The 24,075-nt window shown below is 45.5% G+C and overlaps 1 protein-coding gene across 1 annotated transcript in view; it reads left to right on the top strand.

The window, feature by feature from the left end:
• stt3b (STT3 oligosaccharyltransferase complex catalytic subunit B) overlaps positions 1-11,270 on the top strand; it is a 170,579-nt gene extending 159,309 nt beyond the window's left edge. Inside the window, exons 12-16 of the mRNA XM_072509758.1 lie at positions 2,936-3,107; positions 6,035-6,208; positions 6,302-6,415; positions 8,312-8,524; positions 9,608-11,270. Of these exons, the coding sequence (XP_072365859.1) occupies positions 2,936-3,107; positions 6,035-6,208; positions 6,302-6,415; positions 8,312-8,524; positions 9,608-9,691 (757 nt within the window). The 3' untranslated portion in view covers positions 9,692-11,270. The remainder of the gene's footprint in view (positions 1-2,935; positions 3,108-6,034; positions 6,209-6,301; positions 6,416-8,311; positions 8,525-9,607) is intronic.
• Positions 11,271-24,075: the final 12,805 nt, after the last annotated feature.

Raw genomic sequence — 24,075 nt, 5'->3', positions numbered from 1 at the left:
TCCCCAGCCACCAAAAATAGCTCCTGGCTATCTCCTTCATCCTTCCAATACCACAGTGGCATTCATGTAATTTGAAAATGTTTCTGCAAGAACTGCTATCGATTAACCTGCAACGGAAACTCGCATTTATGTAATTGAAGCCTCAAGATTTGTCTCCCGTTTTCTACGGTATAAATATTAGCTCACCCAAAACTCAGCTGCCCACATCCAATTCCACATCAACTTGCTTTGGCATTCATCTTGACATATACATGAATAGGATGGGAATAGAGGGATACGGACTCAGGAAGTGTAGAAGATTGTAGTTTAGTCGGGCAGCACGGGCTTGGAGGGCCGAAGGGCCTGTTCCTGTGCTGTATTTTTCTTTGTTCTTTACCTGATTAAATCCCTATGAACTGCATAGGAATAATCTAAACTTCAAGGTGCTATGTGTTGATGATTGAGATCGGGGACTAGACTGGTCAAGATTTAATGCTTTAATTTAAGAACCATAAAATGGAACAAAGCCAAAAGCTAAATTAATTTAAAGCTAAATTGATTTAAATAGAAGGACTGTGGATTAAGATAATTATTTCATTCTCAGTCTCATTTTAAACAACTGATTCTATTCTACTGCAAATGTTAATTTATGTATTTCATTGTTACTCTTGTTAAATCTTAATTTAAAGAAACTACCGTGAATGGGGGAATTTATCATGCCTGTTATCATCCCTTTGGATTGATCACCTTCTAGAAATCTTAAGTGGACATATTTCCAGTCATATGGCCTCCTGGAAGATGGGACAGCTTGAATAATGTTCTTCAGCTGCTGGAATTGGTTTGCTTGATAGTGCTAATGCTTTTCACGACAGTGCAATGATTGCCAAATCATAGAATGGTTACAGCACAGAAGAAAACTATTTCTGAATAGCTGTTTATCCAATTCCCTTTTGAAAGAATCTGCCTTCAACATCCTTTCAGGCAGTGCATTGCAAATCCTAACTACTCTCGGTGTTAGAAGCTTTCTCATTGCCATCTTTGCCAAACAGGGTCCTCTGATTCTCAACCACTCCACCAGAGGGAGCCCTTTCTCCCTATCTATGCTGCCTAGACCCCTCATGATTTTGAATTTATCTGCCAAACCTCTTCTCGCCCTTCTCTATGGAGAGCAGTCCTAGCTTTGCCTATCTATCCAAGTAATTGAAGTCCTTCAACCCTGGAGCTATTCTTAAATCTTTTCAGCACCCTCTCTGAAGTATTTACATCCTTCCTAAAGTGTGGTGCCGAGAATTGCACAAAATACTCCAGTTGAGGCCAAACCAGTGTCTAAAGGTTCATCAGACCTGTTCCTATCTCCAGTACTCTGATACCACTTGCGTTGAGAGCATTTATCCAAGGCCAATCCTTCCAACATGGGAATAAACCTAAACAAAATGGGCAATCACTCAGCACTACTTACTTTTAGATTATGACTTTGAGGCCATAAATTCACACTGTTATAGAAGGGATACTGCTGTGGATTAAGGTGAGCTATTGATAGAGTAGAGGGAGGCGATCTTTGCTCCTGTCTGCTCCATGCTATACCTGATTTTGCAGTTTTTGACCCTGGCAGTGGCATGCCTTGCTTTGAGCAAATTAATTGACCTGAAACTATTAGTAAACAGAATTTATCTGCCATGACCTCTTTCATTTAGCAGTGCTTCTTCCCTGGCCTAATTTTGAGTAGAACTTGGGATAATTTTAAAATCTATTAATTTGAGAGGCAGGAACAGTGGTAAGTGGCTTGTTTTAGTTCACTCATTTTTGTAATGAAGTGAAATTGGAGATTAAGAAAAATAAATCCATCTAATTCATCTACCATCCTGGTAATCGCATGATGTAATCATAAGAGTTGTTGATTAATGATAGCAATCAATATCTAATTATCTCTCAATTAGTCAAGAACAGACTGAAATGAATTTTGCTTAGCCCTGAGATCAATTTGTGTAGCAACTACTTTTCATTTTGAATCTTTTCCCAGGAAGGCCTATTAGCAGATATCAAAACATGCAGTTATTCAAACTAATAATCTGTAATATAAACTGAGATTGCAGGAAAGACTCAACAAATTAGGCAGCCTCTGTGTAGAAGAAAACAGAATTAACATTTCGGGTCACAGACCTTGACCTTTCATCAGAATAAATAACGTGTTTTGTTTAAGATCTGCATTGCTGCCTCATCTAGTCATGAATAGTGTTGGACAATTAAAACATTAACAGGAGGAGGAGGGCCCAGCAACATCCCCAGCCTCCGTGACTGAGGAACCCAGCACATTGGTGCAATAGGCAAGGCTGTAGCATTAGCAACCATCTTTAGCCAGAAATTCAAACTATATAATTCATCTCTGCCTCCTTCCGAGGTCCCCAACATAACAGTCTTCAGCCAATTTATTTTGCTTCATGTGAAATCAAGAAATACAATATCAGACGGAAGGCACTGGATACTGCAAAGGCGATGGGCCCGGACAACATCTTGGCAATAGGACTGTAGACTCTGCCCCCCCCCCCCCAGCCGAACTATTCCAGTACAGCTACAACACTGGCATCTACCCGACAATGTGAAAAATTGCCCCGGTGTATCCTGTCCACAGAAAGCTGGACAGATCCAATCTGGCTAATTACCATTCAATCAGCACTTTCCAAACCTGTGACCTCCACCCAGAAGGACGAGGGCAGCATGGAAACACTATCACCTACAATTTCCCCTTAAAGCCCCACACCATCCTGACTTGACACTATATTGTCATTCCTTCATTGTTGCTGAATCAAAATCCTAGAACTCCCTTTAGAGCAGCATTGAGTTGCAGAAGCTCAAGGCAGAGGGCAATTCGGAATGGGCAAGAAATGTTGACTTTGCCAGTGAAACCCACATCCCATAAAAGTAAAATAATTTTAATGTTTTAAAACTTTTTTAAAAGCACACGCAATATTCTTGATGACTTCCGCGAGGCATATTATTGGTTGCGACAAAATACAGATGAACACGTTCGAGTGATGTCTTGGTGGGACTATGGGTATCAGATTGCAGGAATGGCGAATCGGACAACTCTGGTGGATAACAATACGTGGAACAACAGCCATATTGCACTGGTAAGCAGGCTGAACAATGATAGTCAATTTTAAAAACAGAAGTCAATCTCTTGCTCATCAGCCAGTAACCAATTTTGCAAAGCAGATCAGAGATTTTCTTTAATCTCCCAGCCCCTCAGGCCTTTTTTTGTTATCTTGTGTGGGTGGAATTGCTCTTAATGCTTTGAGCAGATAACTGAACAAGAATTGCCTGGGTTTACTGGCTCCTCAATCAAACCTCATGACATTTCACTTACACCTTGGTTTCAGCACTTCTGCCTTGATTTTATTTTCCCAAACTCTCCTGTTTTGATGCAGTAAACAGTCCAAGGGTGAGGACAAATATCTAAAAGATTTACAACATTTTTCTTGTCTGCCTGTTTCATCAGTCCATCTCTGTCCTGCAGTCTACTATCTTCCTTAATTCTGCAATTCTGAATGTCATATCATCTTCAAACATCTATTGAAAAGAGCAACAGTCCCAATACTGAGACGTGACAAACTGTACTGTGTACTTCGCTCCCATCTGAAAAACAACTGTTCATGTCTAATCTTTGAACCGTGGCCAATTTTGTACCAAGGTAGCCACATTATCCCAGTTGGGTGCCTACACCTTCACTAACACCACCGGTGCTCCCGCTAGTACCCCACTTGCTATCACAAACCTACCTCCCAGGGCTTGCACCTCCCTGGTCACCACAAACACCATATTTTTACTAAACAAGGCTGCAACCCCCCTCAACTTGGAACGTTTGTCCCACCCAACCCTTCATTAGCTGCATCTGATCCTTCACCCGTGGATGCGTTCCCTGCAGGAAAATCACATCTGCCCTCAGACTCTTAAGGTATGCAAACACCCAGGACCATTTAATCGGACCATTTAACCACGTAAATGTGATGTTGCAATCCTCACCAAGGGTTTCTGCCCCCTCCCTTTACTAAGGTCCGCCATCACCTATCCCAAACCCTGCCCAAACATCCACCCCCTCGCTAACCTGGGCTCATCCAAAATGGCTGCCCTCTCTGTGTCCTCCTAAATTCAACCAACAAGCCAACTATGTCACCGTCCCCGCCCCTCCTCTCCACACCACCACCACTCAAGCTACCCACTGCAGCCCACCCCCCCCCCCCCCCCCAACACTGCTTCCGTTCACAAGCATATCCTGCTCGCATGGCAACTCACACCTGAAGGCCCAAATAAAGGGCCGCACCTAAGCCCCCCAACGTACCCACCCACAAGGTCCCCTCCCCTTGTGCAAACCAAGCAACCAACCGCAACCCATGTACATCATAGAAAAGCTCCCATAATAAAACAAGAAAAAGCCTACATTTGCAAAAAATATCAATTACAATCTAGAACCAGCATAACACAAACAAGTCATAAATCATACAAAAGGTTAAAAAATGTCCCCTCCTTAGCCTTCCCCAACTCATGCTCCTTAAAAAAGTCATTCACCTCTTCTGGGGTCAAGAAATGTTCTCCGCCCTTGTAAGTTACCCAAAGTTTGGCCAGGTACACCACCACAAACCAAACCTTGTTCCAGAAGAGCACTGCCGTGGCTTTATTGAACCCTGTCCATCTCTTGGCCAGGTCAGCACCAATGCCCGATAAATCTGGATCCAAGTCCGTTCCCAGCTGCAGACCCCAGTCGCCCTGGGCCAACCTCAAAATCTTTGTCCTGGAATTTGTGCATGCGCACCATCACCTCCAGAAGCGGCTCTTCGGCCTATGCCTCGAGGACCTGTGGGCACGATCCACCCCCGGGGCCTTGTTGAAGATCCTCCCCTCCACCAACGTCTCAAACATCTTTACGATGTAGCCCGAGGCACTCGCTCTCTCCCCTTCCTCCAGCAGGCCCATGATAAACCGATTCTGCCGACTCGACCGATTCTCCTGATTGTCAACCCTCTCGTGCAGCACCTTACAGGATGCCATCACCCAGGATTGCCATGTCCACCTCCTGGAATGTGGCGACTAGGGGCGTTTCACAGTAACTTCATTTGAAGCCTACTTGTGACAATAAGCGATTTTCATTTCATTTCAATGACACAATCGGTTACGCTGGTCCGACATCACCCTTTCCACCTCTTGGATGGTCACTCCTTGTGCTTCAGGTGCTTCTCCACCTGATCTAGCGTCCTGCAAAGAGGTGCTGCTGCCCCCTCAATCACACTCCATCAGTCTCCCTGCATCTCCTTTGGTTAATGCCGAAATTCCTCTTTAATTGCACTCCTCAACTGCTCTTCAGATAGTGAGGCAGCCGACAATGACCCTTCCCCTTCGCTATCTTTCCAACTGGTGCTGTTCCACAAGTGTCCTCCAGCTCCTGAGCCAGGGCTTTCACCGGCTTTAGTCGGATTTGATACCCTGTCATCATTCCAATCCAGGGGGGAATCAATCACCTTCTACTCTCCTCACGCTTTATCCACAAAAATCACCCATTAAATGGGCTGAAAGGACCAAAACCAACAACTCCAAGCAGGAGCCACCTTGTGTGCGACCGATCACTCCATGGCTGCCGCCGGCGGTCCACTATTTGCCTTCCTAATTGCTTGCTGTACCCACATTTTAACTTTCTCTAACTCAAGTACAAGGACACTCCTTTTTAAAAAAAAAAAAAAAAATCTTTTCTATTTTTCCTACCAAATTGGGTTCTAATACTCCATCGTCCATCCTCTTGCCCAGTAACATAACCAGTGGAAGAACGTCTGTCCACCCAAGGATAGAGAATCACTGTGTGCTTCGCTTTCTCACTGCCTAGCAGTGAATTTCAGACCAGTATTGGTACAGGTCAAGTAGATTGCTGACCGACCTTCTGAGACATGACATCACTCAATGTAGAGATTGGAGGTATAAATGACAAGGCCTTTAAAAAGTACTGCTTTTTTTTTGGGTCTGTTTTATTCATTGTTCAGTAATGCAATGAGAGTTTGCTTCTATCTATTAGGTTGGAAAAGCAATGTCATCGAATGAGAGTGCAGCCTACCAGATAATGCAGAGTCTAGATGTGGACTATGTGCTCATCATCTTTGGTGGAGTGATTGGTTACTCTGGAGATGACATCAACAAGTTTCTTTGGATGGTCAGAATAGCAGAAGGAGAGCATCCAAAGGACATCCGGGTAAAATGATGCATTTTGGTTAAAGGCTCGTCAGATGTTAATGTATTTGAAAATAGTCTTTGTGCTAATTAGCAACTGAACTGTAATTCCTAGGAAAGTGACTATTTCACGCCACAGGGAGAGTTCCGTGTGGATAAAGCCGGCTCTCCAACTTTACTGAACTGTCTCATGTACAAGATGTCCTACTACAGATTTGGAGAGATGCAGGTAAGTGTGTAATAATGCATTGAATATTTCTATTAAGTCATTTCATCTTTGTTAACATACTCCGAATTGGCTAGTGTAAAATACCTCATTTAACCCACCCATATAGGATGAATATTCTCCTGAAACCCATAGAAACCTTGAAGTAATTGGATGCGTTTCAGATCAGTAAGAATGAGCTCAGGGCTTCTTCAGGTGTCTCTGCATTGTATTTTTGGTGCTCTTCGGGGTTAGATAATCTTGCTGGGGACTAAAACACTTCATTTTAGACACACAGCGTCCAGCATTCCCAGAGCTAAACAAAATTCTAAATGTGGCCTAAACCAGTGAGAAACTCCGCAGGGCCAGTGTCATTGAATAGCGGCGGGGAACTCTCCAGCAGAGCCGACGGGAAACTCCCTGAAAACCTGCCACAAATGAACTTAGAAATCTTTTGGGAGAATCGGGTCCATATTATTTAGTTATTTATCACATTGATGTTTGCGCGGCCATGCTGTTTACAAATTGACTGTTCAGGTTTCCTATGTAACAGTGGTTGCACTTCACAATAATTAATTGACTCTTGTGCACTTTGGGATGGTGATGTCAAACAGGAGCTGGAAGAAGAGTTAGTTAGAGGTAACTTGAGATTCACTCTTAAGAAGCAGGTCCTAAGGAACCTTTTGAAGATGAGTTGTCGAAAGGTAGAGTGCTTTAGGAAGAGATTGATGCACAGGGGGACAGGTAGCCAGTGGCAATCACTAAGGACTGGGGCGGTGAATGAGCAGGGCTAACACCGGAAAGGAGACAGATGTGTCATTCTGATGGAGACTTCAGTGCAAACAGTGCTATGTATGTTCAAGTTGTTGGTTTCTTAACATTTTTTTTAATGAATTTGACTCCAACCAGTGCGCTTCTCACTGGAGTTAGTGAAGGGAAAATCTTGGCAAGTCAGTGAAGATAAAAAGTTGAACCCAGAAGGGGTGAAAGAATGCAGAAGGTTTCAGAGGCTGTGAGGCAGGGGATACTGTGGAGCTAGACATTGGTAGCCTTGATGGGTATGGAGCTTTAAGCTTGACTTAGGATGAAAGAGGACAAAAGATTCTGCACTATTTACTTCAACCTGAGAGCAATCACGAAGAAGGTTGGAATTGGGCTAGAGGGAAAACGTCTGGTGAAATGGAAGCGATGACTGTTAGATCAGATTAAATGACGGAGCAGGCTCGAAGAACTGAATGTCCTACTTCTGTTCCTACTTATAATTGTCTTGGGTTGACTTTGCTGGATGTGCCAGTGTTGTGTTGGAGAAAATTGTGACACATTCAGGACTTGATGCAAAGCAATTGATTGTGTGATCAAGTGGTAAAGTTGGATGCCATCAGCATGCATATGGAAGCTCATCAGCAAGGGACAGTATGTGGATGAGAACTAGGAAGGCACCTGTTATAGAAAATTAGTTTGTATTGGTTGAGCCTTGGGAATGAGAGGTGAAGTCATTGTAGGAGCTGTGGTTGCTACATTCAGACATGTAATGGTGGAACCATGGGGAGACAGTACCATGGAATGGGATCAAGGAGGAAAAATAGCAAAGGTGCATGGGATGGTTGACCAATTTGACCACCATGGAGAGGTCAAGAAGAATAAAGAGGGTTGGCACACTGCAGTTGCAGTCACATGGTATGTAATTGGTGGCTTTGGTCAGTCAAACCTCAAATCTATTTCTGGGAAGAGAACCTGAGTGAAGGGAGAGGAGAGTGGGAGGTGGGGTCAAGAAGCTTGGAGAGGAAGAAAAGGTTTCATGTGGTGCAGTCATTGAGCAGGATGGAGAGCTTGAGAAAATGTAATTTCGACCAACTATTAACTGAGAAATAGTTTGGAATTATGGAAAGTAGCACTGAAACTGTAATGCTTGTTTTGCAGCTGGATTTCAGAACGCCACCAGGATTTGATCGCACTAGAAATGCTGAAATTGGTAACAAAGATATCAAGTTCAAACACCTGGAAGAAGCCTTCACCTCGGAGCACTGGCTAGTGAGGATTTACAAAGTCAAGAAGTTGGACAACCGAGAAACACTTGACCATAAACCAAGAGTAACTAACATTGTGCCGAAACAGAAGTATTTATCAAAAAAGGTAGGGTAGCCCTTTGAAGACAGAAAATTGTACCTAATGTATGGGCCAGGATTTAGAGAGTGTATCAAAGTGTATAATGGAGTTCACCTGACCCACAACTTTTAATAGATTGTGGTATGAGGAACACACGGCCCACTCTGCAGGTGTGGTATAGCAGAAATGGAAAAGTACTTTTTAAAGCAAAACAATGCATATTCTATGAACTCCAAGTTAACCTTTTTAAAACATAGTGAACATCTTAACAACCATCAACTCAAACACAACCGCCAAAGAATACAACACTAAGTAATCCTCAAGCTGTCATTTCAACATCCATAAGACTCCAGAAAGAACTTGCAACAGAAGCACATCAGGTTAAAGTCACTACTGAGAGCAGTTATTAGTTTTAAGTCACTAAAGGATCGATTTACATTCTTTAGATTACAGAGAGAGAGACTCATGCACCTGGCTGTGACTGCAGCTATCCAGCTCTGAAAACGAAACTAAAACACATCTGCAACAAACAGTCTAAAACGAAAGTAAAAAGCTGACATACAGCCCAGCTCCACCCACTCTCTGACATCACTGCAGTAATAAACACCCATTTCTTAAAGGTACTCTCAGTACAGATATTTATATACACACCCTTTTATAAACACCCATTTCTTAAAGGTACTCTCACATGACACTAATAAAGGCTTGCTTCGGTCACCAAAATGTTGCGCTAATTATGTGTTGCTGAATGTTGTCCAGGTTATGAAGAAACCAAGTAAAAGAGAGCCTCAAAACATTCAATGTATAATTTCTATCTGTTTTGTGCCAAGGGTCAACTGTACCCAGGGATTTTTATTGGTTTGGTGTCTCTTGTAATTTGTTTTTTAATATTTCAAAAGACGTTTTAACAGTGGATTTTCTCATTTTGCTGAAGATTGAAAAACAACCAATTGTTGAAAACGTCCGGCAAATTTTAGCAGAGAAAGTTTGCAGATATTTGAAAAAGGCCTTTATTTGTTAAAGAATGTGCTAAACTAGTGTTAAATGTTGGCAGTACAATGTATAGACATGAGCTGCACATTTGTAATGCTGTCCGTCTTTATGCCCTAGACCTCTAAAAGAAAGCGTGGGTATGTGAAGAACAAATTGGCACTGAAGAAAGGCAAGCGATCCACCAACAGGAAGACCAACTAAATTATCTGCGAGCCCTGACAACAGGCAGTTGTCCTTATGACAACCAATCTTTGCCTTTACCTACAATCGGATTCCACTGCAACACAGAGTTGCATCCATTGCTCAAGAGATTCAGACAGTGTCTGAGCCCCGTAAATCTATTGGTTGTTTATTGACACCTGTTTATAGAGCCATATTTGATTGTGTTGGAAAGGCAGACAGCTGCTGTCCAGGGGTAGCAACAGAATTCTTATTGGTACATATTATCCTTCATTTAAAATAATTTTTTTAAAAAAGAAAATGGGCTAACTGCACCAAAGAACCCTACTCTTCATTATCGCCAGCACATGTGTACTTGCCAGTCACTTGAAAGTGGCCATAAAGAATGCTTCGCAATTTATTTTGCCGAGGGCATGTTTCATTATCAGATGCTTGAGTGTTGAAGTAAATTAAATATATAGCTCAGGATTTGTGCAGGTTGGTTTGTCTAGCTCTTTGTGGACATAATCTGATTCTGGCACAGTTAATACTGTCTGTTAAAGCAAAACATCCATCTAAGGGACTAGAGGGTCTGGCAGTATCCTTATTACTTGATTTGATTTTTTTCTTCTGCCTTTAACATTTTTTTATTTTTAATCAACCAGTTAGAAGAATTCTGTTTGATTTGGGGTGAGATTTGGAATTGGGCAAGAGGGCCAAGTGGATTGGCAAAACACTTTGAACTGCAGACGGCTGGCAGTTATACATGTGCTTTTTTGCTACCTACTAGATTTCAACAACAAAATGAGAGATTCCTCCCATCCGTAGATGTGTTCATTTTTGTAGCCAGTAATATACTTTTCCCCTTTCTTTATGGTTTCTCCAAATTCTTACCTTCTAAAGAACAATATGTCGGAGCAAAAGCTACTTATTTCATACGTAGGGTTGCAAAAACATTTGGTTAGACGAGTTTCTTTTTTTAAGAAAAAGTTATTTTGTGAACAACTCTCTAAGAATCAATGCACTATTAGTAAAATCTGAGGTGGACAAATCTTTTCATTGGTGTTTTCCCCTTATTTTCATTGTTTTCTTTCTGTAGAGAAAGCCCGGTCTCGAACAATCTCTTGAAAAATTTCTTTACTGAGGTGAGCTGTGAATAATGAAGGCTCTCAGATGATACATGCTCTCAAAAATTTAGTTGATGTTCCCCTTTCTTTCTGCAAGGATTAACATTGTAATTTTCTATGTATGCAGCTCTTTCCAGTGCAAAAAAAGCTGCTGAAACTATTGGTGTAAAAAAAATGAAAAGAATAGTATGTACCGTATTTTGAAAACATTTGTAAATTAAACTGTGCAGTATATGCCTTATTGCTGCTTCTGGATTGTAGTTTCTTTTTAAATTTTTTTTGATTGAGCAATGAGAGGGCTACTTTTCCTAACCTTTTTTTGGTTATTTCATACTAATAGTGACTACTAGTCTCTGATCCAAAGTAAACTAAAATTATGACTGCATATAATACGTAAGGGGAGGATAGGGCACAGGAAAGTCATTTTTACATTATTGCTTACAGTTTTCAGTACAGACCTGTTCAACTGTAGTCAAAATAAATGTTAAATTGAAGTTTGTGCGAAGAAAAAAATTGTCTTTTTTCCACTTTTAACATGAAATGACTTTTTATAACATTGGTATCTGTTTTGTTGCAACTTGACAAATTATGTGCTCCAGGTTGTGAAAATGCAGCAGGTTAAAATTACTGCTCTTTCCCCTGTTACACATCTGGAACTGGCTGTTGTGATCATCCACACTTGTCTTGTGTCAGATCATCACACTTTCCACAAAACAATGAGTGCGCTTCTTAGGACAGTAATAACCTTTATTATTGTCACAAGTAGGCTTACAGTAACACTACAATGAAGTTACTGTGAAAATCCCCTAGTCACCACACTCCGGCACCCGTTGGGTACACTGAGGGAGAATTCAGAATGCCCAATTTACCTAACAAGCACGTCTTTCGGGACTTGTGGGAAGAAACTGGAGCACCCGGAGGAAACCCACGCAGACACTGGGAGAAGGTGCAGTGACCCAAGCGGAACATAGTTTTAAACTATGTCCAATAATACTTTTGCCGCAAACAACGCATGTGTAAACTCTTAATGACTGGGCCACATGTGCAATGTTTGGAATAACAGCCTGTATTTATATATAGTGCTGTTATGATGGCAAAAGTTTTTGAGTCATGTCGCAGGAATATATATCGAACAAAATTTGACACTGAGTCATATAGATATTAGGACAGGTGTCATCAACCTTGTTTAAAAATAGATTTTAAGGTATATCTTAAAGGAGAAAAAAGAGTTGTGAGGTAGGGAGGTGCATTCCAGAAGCTGGGGCCCAGCTAGTTGGAGGCACTCGCCAGTGGATGAGCAAGAGATCCTAACTGGAGGAATGAGGTGTGATCTCGGAGGGCTGCAGTGCTGGAGGAGATTAGAGATTAAGAGGGCTGAGCTCATGGAAAAATTTGAAAACATGGAGCAGAACTTTAAAAATTCAAATGTGCCTCGTTCTTTTCATTTACTTCGGTAATAGCTGGTCAATCTGTTAGAACGTAGAACATACAGTGCAGAAGGAGGCCATTAGCCCCATCAGGTCTGCACCAACCCACTTAAGCCCTCACTTCCACTCTATCCCCGTAACCCAATAACCCCCTCCTACCTTTTTTTGGACACTAAGGGAAATTTAGCTTGGCCAATCCACCTAACCTGCACATCTTTGGACTGTGGGAGGAAACTGGAGCACCCGGAGGAAACCCACGCAGACACGGGGAGAACGTGCAGACTCCGCTCAGACAGTGACCCAGTGGGGAATCGAACTTGGGACCCTGCCACTGTGAAGCCACAGTGCTAACCACTTGTGCTACTGTGCTGCCCTGACTTCTGACTTCTTACAAGTTAATCACAGAAGACTCCGAACAGGTTACGATAGTTTATTCACGCCTATGCAGTGAGGGCCAGTTCAATTTCCAAACTTTTTTTTTCCCTGATCCACTTTTACCAACCAGTGGACCCACGCTGGCTGACCTTAGCAACAAATGCCACATTTGCTTACCTTTAATGCAAAAGGGGAGCCTGTTTGGTCCTCACAATCTCACTTGAATCAGGCGCAAAGGAGGTGAGGACAATATTATGTGCAGACTTCAACCAGTTCCTTTGTGTCGTCTTGATTTTTACAAAAACAAAAAATCCGACCTTGCTCACAAAGGTCCTTATGAAAGACAAAACCATACCTCAAGAAATTATCTTTATACTGCTTTGTTCCTGAGTTTCTTGTTGGTAAGCTGTTAACCAGAGGCCGTGCAGCTGTGTACAGAGTGAACGCTAGCACTGCTCTCCTGCCCTGGACTCTCCTGAGCAGCTCGGTCGAGCAGATTCTGATGTGAGATCCTGTCCAATTGGTAAACTGCCTATTTGAGGCTCTGGCTGTCTCTTACAGTTCATTTGCCTTGCTTGCCAGCAGCTGGAAAATGGAAGCAACACTGCACCATGATTTGGCGCCAAAAGCACATACCTGTAAAGGCACTCAACGTCAAGTGTTCATGCAGGATGTGTGACATGCTCTTGGCTGACGCTTTTTGGAAAACTTCATACAGCCCAATATATTTTCATTTAAAAGCTGCCTTTTTTGCTTGCAATAAGTATGTCAATTTGGACAGGTAGGCACCAGAGATCACAACATAACCAATAGTAAAGAGCTTATTTAATACTGATATCGCAATCTAGCTTTAAAAATCCATTATTTTTCCAGAATGCAATTTCATTATAATTCACATCGAAATGGTCAATTTCTTCAAGGTGGCAATTTTGAGCCGTGACCAAAGTTTAATTCTCCAAGATACAATACTGAAGCCTGCAATCTCCAAGCATTATGCTCGCCTGCACGAATACCAAAATAAGCGATACACCTTTCAGGGTTCATGGCATTTTACACCAAAGTTCAGTTTATATCTTGAGAGGGGAGTCCTCCGTAGAGTTCGACATATTTTCAGAATGCGACCTCAGATACTAAAATAAGATGTGAAAAGCCGTGGACACAACTCCTGAGAATAATCGTGTTGACTCTCATTTCCAAGCCAAGTACCCAGTGTGGCCCAGGGCTTTACCAAATACAGCCCCCCCCCCCAACCAAAAATAAACTCTGGTGCCAGTAGTCCCCACCCCCACCCTCCAAGCCAAAGCACAAACCAGGGGCTGGCTTTTACCACAAAAAAGATACAGGGGGATCTCAGTCACCAGGGCCTGTCTCAGCAGATGAACTCTCAGGCTCACATAAGCCTTTTCATAGATTAAACACTGAGAGGAGCTGCACTGGGTAAGGGTGAGCAGCACACTGAGCCTTGGATGGCGCACGTGCACCAAGAATCAAATCAAAATACCAACAAAGGGGATCTTCCAACTTTGGCAATGGCCCCTACCCCTCGATTGCCGGGTCTCACTCACCTGAACGCCCATCGCAAAACCTCCCGGACACTAGTAGATACACTGACGTCTCCACACAAACCGGGGGTGAACCTCAAGCAAGTTTCCACCCCGCTGACCACCCCCCCAATTGCTGACTCGTTCTTTCTCCGGAGCCGTGGGCATTTTCAAACTTGGCCGCCATTCTTAAAGTAAAAGATGGGCGCTCCTTCCGTGAGTGGGACCACCGCAGGAATTGCTTGCCTGATCGTTCCGCGGCCCTCACGACACCTGCGCACAACCCACCAGTAGGTCGCAACACTGACTTTGAAAAACCCTGCAATAGCTGATCCAAACTAGTGTTTACAGAAAAACTGCACATTCTTACACCATTCTTTACACTTGTACAGACATTGTTTAAATTTTGTTCTGATGTAAATTTGTGCCAAAGCAGGTACATCCTGTACTAGTCATACACTTACGCCTACGCCCTTTCCAGAGGCTTCTAACTTATTTTGGTCTGACTATCACCACCTTCTCTATCAGGTACTAAGACTACTGACCTTGCGATCCAACTCCAACACTTGGTCATCATTAACGAGGTCAGCGACCTTGCAACTGGAGATTCTATTGATGTGTCTTTAAGTGTTACGAAGGTTAATTGCTGTTAGTATGTGCTCAAATGCTGACTTCTATTATTTTGATGTTTAAACCTCACCACGCAATCATTAAAACCTGGAGTAGGTCTATCCGTTATTTTTGAAGGACTATCTTTGCCATTCTCTTCTAGCTTGACCACATCACTCTCTGGACATCTGAACGATATTGAGCTAACTATATTTTGGTATCTATCAGCACTTGGCACAGTTTTGATTCCAGACTGTCTCCTGGGTCAACCAAAAGTATCTTTCAAAACCACTTTACCCTGTTGATCATTCTCCCTTCCTTCATCAACCAACTAAAAAAAACGCATTGCTGACCATGTCTTCAGTTTCCCTCACTCCCCCCCCCCCCCCCCCCCCCCCCAACTGTTCACCTCCCTTTTGTAACCTGAACTGAAATAGTTTTCCACCAAGAGCTCTTTAAAGCCATCCAGTTGGTTTTTGCTAGCACCTCTGCCCGTGGCTCCATTACCTTCCTGACTGCCCACTCGAGCTGTAGCTAGTTGTTTGCAACTTTGTCTTCTGTTTGAGACCCAAGCAGGATTTACAGCCTCGCATTCATAATATTCCTCACTAACACACTTATCTCACTGCTACTACCGATGAAGGCTTAATCCATCAACAGGATGATCAATTCCTGTAGTTCTCTCTTCACCTTGCCTTTAGCCTTTCTACATTTCAGCTAAATCCGGAATAATAAAGGTAGAGCCCCTCCTGCAATACTATCATTGCATCTATGCCCAATTAAATCTATTTAATGATATTCTGTAGATCCGAAACATTAACTCTGTTTCTCTCCACAGATGCTGTCAGACCTGCTGGGTTTATCCAGAAATTTCTGTTTTATTTGATTTCCAGCAGTGGCGGTATTTTGCTTTTATTTTCATAATTTTTCTCCTAGTTGTCAAATCACTATGTGACTGTACCCCACTCAGTTTGAGTTCCCTTCTCTGGCTGAAGTTGCATCATATAGTTTAGCAATCCAGGGAATGAAGAACTATTATTTGTTAGCTGCTGTCTCTGCTCATTGTTTGCTGGCCTTTAGATGCTGAAGTACTGACTTGGATGTCTTCCAAAACTACTTTGCTGAGTGACCTCCCTGCCTCCTTAGTTTGAAACCGTAACATTTTAGAATCTTTATTACATTTTTGAACAAACTACCCTAATTCAAATATTTCAATTGGGTTAAAGCTGTTTTGTTCTTTGTCTCACCCTCTCCAACAATCTGGTCCAAGCGTGAATGTTCCCATACCAACCATCCGTGTGGTCAGTCAGTCAGAATTGGCAATTCAACAGAAACTTGCCGTGAATGGGAGCAGTTTCCTGGTCATTAAAAATGCCTCAAATCCTTCATTCCCCAGCAAAGAGGAGTCTTTCATTAATCAGAACTAGGTTCAATTTTCTGTGTGCGATCCCATTTAACTTGGCTTTTGAAAGCCAAGCTGTACTGGAAATCTTGAAATGAAGACAGAAAATGCTGGAAGCAGTCAGATCAGGCAATACTCATGGAGCAAGTCTGGAAGGCTATAAAGTGCCTAATGAAAAGAGGTATTGTTCCTTGAACACTGATTTCAATTTCGACATGTAATCTCCACCCCCATATTGGTTCTTCTTGCTGATTTGGGTTTTGTCCAGCGTTTTGGTTTCAGACCACAGCTGTTCATCGTTCTGCCAATCGCTCCTCCCTCTGTTCTATACACATCTTTTGTTTTGTTTTTTACTAGTCCCATTACCACTCCTTATCCTGTACCACCAACTCTAGTCATTTAATTACTCCTGTCTCCCACCTCACCGTAGACTTTCCACTGACTATGGTATCCCATCCTCCCCCTTTTAACTTGTTTAAGCCGGATTGCGTTTCTAACTTTCCCAGTTCTAATAAAAGGCCGCAGACCTGCAACATTAACTCTGTTTCTCTCTGCACATGTGCTGCCTGGTCATCTGAGTATTTCCAGGTTTTTCTGTTTTATTCTTGCATTGCTGCAGTCACACAAATGGAAATGATTAAGCAACCACTTTCAGGCCAGGTTTTTAATGCCAACTGCCTGAGTCAGGGCGGTCCTTTGAGATGAAGCACATGGATGGGAGAACCAATTCTACTGTGAATTTTTTTAAAAAGCAGAAACTCTAACACTGAAGAGTCAGACTTCCGGTTGCGGCGATGCGGAGCTAAGCCGCACATTTCGGCAGCTCCCGCTATCACGGACTTTTGGGCTCTCCAGAGGAGCCCCAACGGAAATTTTTTGATTGAATCCCGTGTGGGAAGGTGAAGTAAGGTCTTCCTTGCGTTGTATGGCAGGGATTAGCGGTGGAGCATCGGAGAAAAAGGCTTTGGACCAGCGGCAAAAACGAGAGGGAAAAAACAAGATGGCGGAGGGCAGAGATCGAGCAGCATGGGGGCCGGACCAGCCGGAATTCCTCCGGCGCTGTGTGGAGTAGCTTAAAAAGGAGGTGCTGGCGCCAAATCTGTAAGCGATCGAGGGGCTGAAGGAGACCCAGAAGGCCCAGGCGGTGGAACTCTGAGGTGAGGGATAAAAATAATGAGAACGAGGACGAGATCCTGGGCCTGGCGGTGCACAGGAGGTGGGCCGAGAGACTCTAGGTCCTGGAGAACAGGTCGAGGAGGAAGAATCTCTGGATTCTGGGTCTCCCTGAAGGAGTGGAGGGAGCTGATGCCGGGGCGTATGTGAGTACGATGCTCCAGTCGCTGATGGGTGCGGAGGCCTCTCTGAGCCCCCTGGAGCTGGAAGGGGCTCACCGGGTCCTGGCGAGGAGACCCAAGGCGGATGAGCCGCCAAGGGCGATAGTGGCAAGGTTCCATCGCTTCGCGGACAAAGAAGGTGCGGAGCAGTAGATGGGAGAATGCAGTGATCCGAGTCTACCAGTTCTGGAGTGCGGAGGTGGCAAAGAGGAGAGCTGGCTTCAACCGGGCCAAGGCGGTGCTGCACAAAAAAAGTCAGGTTCGGCATGCTGCAGCCTGCGTGACTGTGGGTCACTTATCAGGACCGACACCACTATTTCGAAACGCCAGAAGCGGCTTGGACCTTTAACCAAATGGAAAAATTGGACTCTAACTGAGGGGCTGTGGTTGTGGGGGGGATGTCGACTGTATACGGGGTTGTAAATATGGGTAAAGAATGTTTCATGGGTGGGATGATGGATGGGGATGTGGGAAGAGTTGTTAATTTTTTTTTTCTGTTGACGAGGTAGTGGGAAATGTGGGCGTCGGTGCTGGAGGGAGGTGAGACTCGGGGATGAGGGAACTGGGATAATGGCCGCAACAGGAGCTGCGCCACGGGGCGGGGCTGGCTCAGGAAAGCGCGGGTTTTTTCCCGCGCTAGGGAGGGGGGGGGGGATGGAGGAAGGTAAGGAGGAGGAGAGACTCCCACACGGGGGAGATCAACGGGAAGTCGGGGTCAGCAGAAGTCAGCTGACTCACGGAAGTAGTATGGGGGGGGGGAGGAAAAGAACTAGATGCGGATCTAGCGGGAAGGGGGGGGGGACGAGGGGGACAATAGGGTTGCTGCTGCACTGGCCGAGGGGGAACTGAAAATGGAAGAGGTGGTCGGAGCGGGGGTTCCCCGTCGGGGGGACTGGAGGGTGCGGGAGGCGCGGGCACGGGACTGGCCTAAGATAGGAGATGGCTAGTCGTGGGGGGTGTAGCCCCCCAATCCGGCTGATCACGTGGAATGTGAGAGGCCTAAATGGGCCGGTTAAGAGGGCCCGAGTGTTTGTGCACCTAATGGGACTGAAGGCAGACGTGGTCATGCTTCAGGAGACACATCTGAAGGTGGCAGATCAGGTCAGGTTAAGGAAGGGATAGGTAGGACAGGTGTTCCATTCAGGGCTGGATGCGAAGGATAGAGGGGTGGCAATACTGGTGGGGAAGCGGGTGTCGTTTGAGGCCAAGAACATAGTAGCGGACAATGGAGGCCGATACGTGATGGTGAGCGGTAGGTTGCAGGGGATGGAGGTGGTATTGGTAAATGTATATGCCCCGAACTGGGACGATGCTGGATTCATGAAACGGATGTTGGGGCGTATTCCAGACCTGGAGGTAGGGAGCTTGATAATGGGTGGGGATTTCAACACGGTGTTGGACCCAGCATTAGATCGTTCCAGATCTAGGACGGGGAAGAGGCCGGCGGCGGCCAAGGTGCTCAGGGGGTTTATGGATCAGATGGGGGGAGTAGATCTGTGGAGATTTGCCAGGCCTTTGGCCAGAGAATTTTCTTTTTTCTCCCATGTACATAAGGCCTACTGCCGGATAGATTTTTTTGTTTTGGGCAGGGCATTGATCCCGAAAGTGGAGGGAACGGAGTATTCGGCCATAGCCATTTCAGACCACGCTCCGCATTGGGTGGAGCTAGAGCTGGGGGAGGAGAGGGACCAACGCCCGTTGTGGTGGTTGGATGTGGGACTGCTGGCAGACGAGGAAGTGTGTGGGAGGGTGCGGGGGTGCATCAAAAGGTACCTGGAGGCAAACGACAACGGGGCGGTGCAGGTGGGAGTAGTATGGGAGGTGCTGAAGGCGGTGGTCAGGGGAGAGTTCATCTCCATCAGGGCTCATAGGATGAAAAGAGAGGGCAGGGAAAGGGAGAGGTTAGTGGGGGAGATTTTAAGGGTGGACAGGAGATATGCAGAGGCTCCTGAAGAGGGACTACTCAGGGAGAGACGAAGTCTCCAGACGGAGTTCGACCTGTTGACCACAGGGAAGGCAGAGGCACAGTGGAGGAAGGCACAGGGGGCGATATATGAATATGGGGAGAAGGCGAGTCGGATGTTGGCACATCAGTTCTGTAAGAGGATGGCAGCGAGGGAAATAGGTGGAGTCAAGGATGGCAGGAGAACTACGGTGCGGAGTGCGGTGAAAGTGAATGAGGCATTTAAGGCCTTTTACGAGGAGCTGTATAGGTCCCAGCCCCCAGGAGGAAAAGAGGGGATGCGACGATTCTTGGACCACCTGGGGTTCCCGAGGGTGGAGGAGCAGGAGGTGGCTGGTTTGAGGGCGCCCATTGGGGTGGAGGAGCTGGTTAAAGGACTGGGGAGCATGCAGGCGGGGATGACCCCGGGGCCGGATGGGTTCCCGGTGGAGTTTTATAGGAAGTATGCAGACCTGTTAGCCCCGTTGCTGGTAAGGACCTTCAATGAAGCAAGGGCGGGGGGACTCTGCCCCCGACAATGTCGGACACGACGATCTCTTTGATCTTGAAGCGGGATAAAGACCCACTGCAATGTGGATCGTATAGACCGATCTCGCTCCTCAACGTAGATGCTAAGTTGCTGGCAAAAATGTTGGCTTTGAGGATTGTGTCCCGGGGGTGATTCACGAGGACTAGACAGGATTCGGAAAGGGTAGGCAGCTAAATACCAATGTGCGAAGGCTCCTAAATGTGATAATGATGCCATCGGTGGAGGGAGAAGCGGAGATAGTGACAGCCATGGACGCGGAGAAGGCCTTTGACCGAGTAGAGTGGGAGTATCTCTGGGAAGTGTTGAGGAGGTTTGGGTTCGGGGGAGGGTTTATTAGTTGGGTTAAGCTCCTGTATAGAGCCCCGGTGGCGAGTGTGGTCACGAACCGGCAGAGGTCGGAGTATTTCCGGCTGTACCGAGGGACGAGGCAAGGGTGCCCCCTATCCCCTCTGCTGTTTGCATTAGCAATTGAACCTTTGGCCATGGCGTTAAGGGAGTCGAGGAAATGGAAGGGGGTTGTCCGAGGGGGAGAGGAACATCGAGTGTCGCTGTACGCAGACGACTTGTTGATGTATGTGGCGGATCCAGTAGAGGGGATGGTTGAGGTCATGCAGATCCTAAGGGAGTTTGGAGACTTCCCGGGCTGTAAGCTCAATGTGGGAAAGAGTGAGCTCTTTGTGGTGCAGCCGGGCGATCAGGGAAGAGGGATAGACGACCTATGGTTGAGGAGGGTGGAAAGGAGCTTTCGATACTTGGGGATTCAGGTAGCTAGGAGCTGGGGGGCACTGCACAAACTTAATTTGACGCGGCTGATGGAACAGATGGAGGAGGATTTTAAAAGGTGGGACATGTTGCCACTCTCGCTGGCGGGCAGGCTACAGTCGATTAAAATGGTGGTCTCCCGAGGTTTATTTTTGTATTCCAATGCCTACCAATTGTGATCACAAGGCCTTCTTTAAGAGGGTAAGGAGGAGCATTATGGGGTTTGTGTGGGCGAGCAAGACCCCGAGGGTAAGGAGGGTTTCCTGGAGCGTAGCAGAGATAGAGGAGGGTTGGCGTTGCCGAATCTGCGTGGCTACTACTGGGCAGCCAACGTGGCGATGATCCGTAAGTGGATGATGGAGGGAGAGGGGGCGGCGTGGAAGAGGTTGGAGATGGCGTCCTGCAAAGGAACGAGCCTGAGGGCGTTGGTGACGGCACCGCTGCCGCTATCGCCGACAAGATACACCACGAGCCCGGTGGTGGCGGCAACGTTAAAGATCTGGAGGCAGTGGAGATGACATAGGGGAGCGATGGGAGCCTCGGTGCGGTCCCCGATCAGGGATAACCATCGGTTTGTCTCAGGAAGGATGGACGGGGGGGTTTCAGAGCTGGCATCGGGCAGGGATTAGAAGAATGGGGGACCTGTTCATCGACGGGACGTTTGCGAGCTTAGGGGCGCTGGAGGAGAAATTTGACTACCCCCGGTAAATGCTTTCAGGTAAATGCAAGTTAGGGCGTTTGTAAGGCGGCAGGTGAGGGAATTCTCGCTGCTCCCTGCACAGGGGATTCAGGACAGGGTGATTTCGGGCGTATGGGTCAGGGAGGGCAAGGTGTCGGCGATATACCAGGAGATGAAAGAAGAGGGGGAGGCTTTGGTAGAGGAGCTAAAAGGTAAATGGAAAGAGGAGCTAGGGGAGGAGATTGAGGAGGGGCTGTGGGCTGATGCCCTAAATAGGGTTAATTCCTCTTCCTCGTATGGCAGACTTAGCCTGATACAGTTTAAGGTAGTTCACAGAGCGCATATGACGGGGGCGAGGCTGAGTAGGTTCTTTGGGGTGGAGGACAGATGTGGGAGGTGCTCAGGAAGTCCGGTGAGCCATGTCCATATGTTTTGGTCATGCCCGGCACTGGAGGGGTTCTGGAGGGGAGTTGCGGGAACAGTATCTAAGGTGGTGTAAGTCCGGGTCAAGCCAAGCTGGGGGCTAGCACTATTTGGAGTAGTGGACGAGCCGGGAGTGCAGGAGGTGAAAGAGGCCGGCATTCTGGCCTTTGCGTCCCTAGTAGCCCGGCGTAGGATCTTGTTAATGTGGAAAGAGGCGAAGCCCCCCCAGCGTGGAGGCCTGGATAAATGATATGGCAGGGTTTATCAAGTTGGAGAGGGTAATGTTTGCCTTGAGGGGGTCTGCGCAGGGGTTCTACAGGCGGTGACATCCGTTCCTAGACTATCTTGCGGAGCGTTAGAGGAAGGTCGGACAGCAGCAGCAGCAACCCAAGGGGGGTGTTTTGTATGGTTGAAAATTCTGTTAAAAATTCTTAATATTTTTTTTAAAAAATTTTTTAAAACACTGAAGAGTCAGGTTATTGGCATGGAAAGTGATTTTTAGGTGGTGTGAATGCTGAACTGCAGTGGTGGTGTATTTACCTACTTCTATTGAAAGGAACAGACCAAGAATGAGTCAGTGCTGACCTATGTTGTGTAATTGTTGCTTTGTAGGAACACTCACGGATCTTTCTATCATAACCATCCTCCTACTGTTATCATTCTACCCACTCATACAAAATGTGATGCCAGCATGTGCTTTTTGAAAGAGACTAGTCTTAAGTGGAGGATTAATCCAAAAAAAACATTTCCCATGTACAAACGTGAAATTAGCCACAGATTATTAGCCTAATTTTACCAGATTAGTTTAGTGATATTTGACTTCCCCCCGCCCCCCCCCCCCCCCCCCCACCCCCAACACACACCTCTAGTTAAAGGCTAGAAACCGAAGAAGATAAATAAAAAGGCAAAATCAAAACAGAGGACAAGTTACATGACAGCTGTGATGCTGGTGACACATGCAGTACATTATACCAATGAGGAGGTGTTGAATGGCACATAGATGTGGGCATGACATTGGCTCCCTCCAGGGAACTTATCCAATGCCTATCTGATTCAAATCTCCGCCACATATGTCAAGTTTAGGAGATTAATGCAGAAATTATTATTATTGTTAAATGACGATGTCTTCTGAAATAGATGCATTCCAATGGTGTTGTATGTATTCATCGTTATTTAAAACTTCTTTAAACTAAATCCAAGTGTCCTTTCATATTTTAAAAATAAAATACAACTCGTGAAGAGGTTTTCCCAACAATGTCCACCCGATTGGGCAGACAGGGTTTACCACCTGATCTGAAAGGCAGTTTTCTCTAATAGTGCTGTACTCTATCAGTATTACACTCCATATAAGCCTAGATATGTGTTCAGATCTCATGCGTGGGGTTTGCATTCACAACCTCGTACTAACAGGAGAGAATGGTATCACAGCCACTTTATATTACTCCTGCCCCCATGATGTCCCAAGGGCATCAATTTTTTAAAAAATATATATTTTACTGGAAATTTTTGGCCAACCATCACAGTACATTGTGTATCCTTTACACAGTAATATAACAGTATAAATAACAATGGCCTGTTTTATAAACAAAAAATAAATAATATATAACAAAAAACGTAAACTAACTCTAAATGGCAACTGCCTTGTCTCAGATAAACATTCTCCAAAAATATGATTTGACAGTCCAATATACAATTATCTATAGCAACAACCTATACATATTATACATATATATTAACAACCCTGAGAGTCCTTCTGGTTCTCTCCCCCCCCCCCCCCCCCCCCCAAACGGGCTGCTGCTGCTGCCGTCTTCTTTTCCATTTTTCCATTCCCTCTATCTTTCTGTGAGGTATTCGACGAACGGTTGCCACCGCCTGGTGAACCCTTGAGCTGATCCCCTTAGGACGAACTTAATCCGTTCCAGCTTTATAAACCATGCCATGTCATTTATCCAGGTCTCCACCCCCGGGGGCTTGGCTTCCTTCCACATCAACAGTATCCTGCGCCGGGCTACTAGGGACGCAAAGGCCAAAACATCAGCCTCTTTCGCCTCCTGCACTCCCGGCTCTTCTGCAACCCCAAATATAGCCAACCCCCAGCTTGGTTCGACCTGGACCCCCACTACTTTCGAAAGCACCTTTGTCACCCCCACCCAAAACCCCTGTAGTGCCGGACATGACCAGAACATGTGGGTGTGATTCGCTGGGCTTCTCGAGCATCTCGCACACCTATCCTCTACCCCCAAAAATTTACTGAG

Source organism: Scyliorhinus torazame, chromosome 6 (assembly GCF_047496885.1).
Source record: "Scyliorhinus torazame isolate Kashiwa2021f chromosome 6, sScyTor2.1, whole genome shotgun sequence".
NCBI classification, from domain to species: domain Eukaryota; kingdom Metazoa; phylum Chordata; class Chondrichthyes; order Carcharhiniformes; family Scyliorhinidae; genus Scyliorhinus; species Scyliorhinus torazame.
This window is presented reverse-complemented; position numbering and strand designations above follow the sequence as displayed.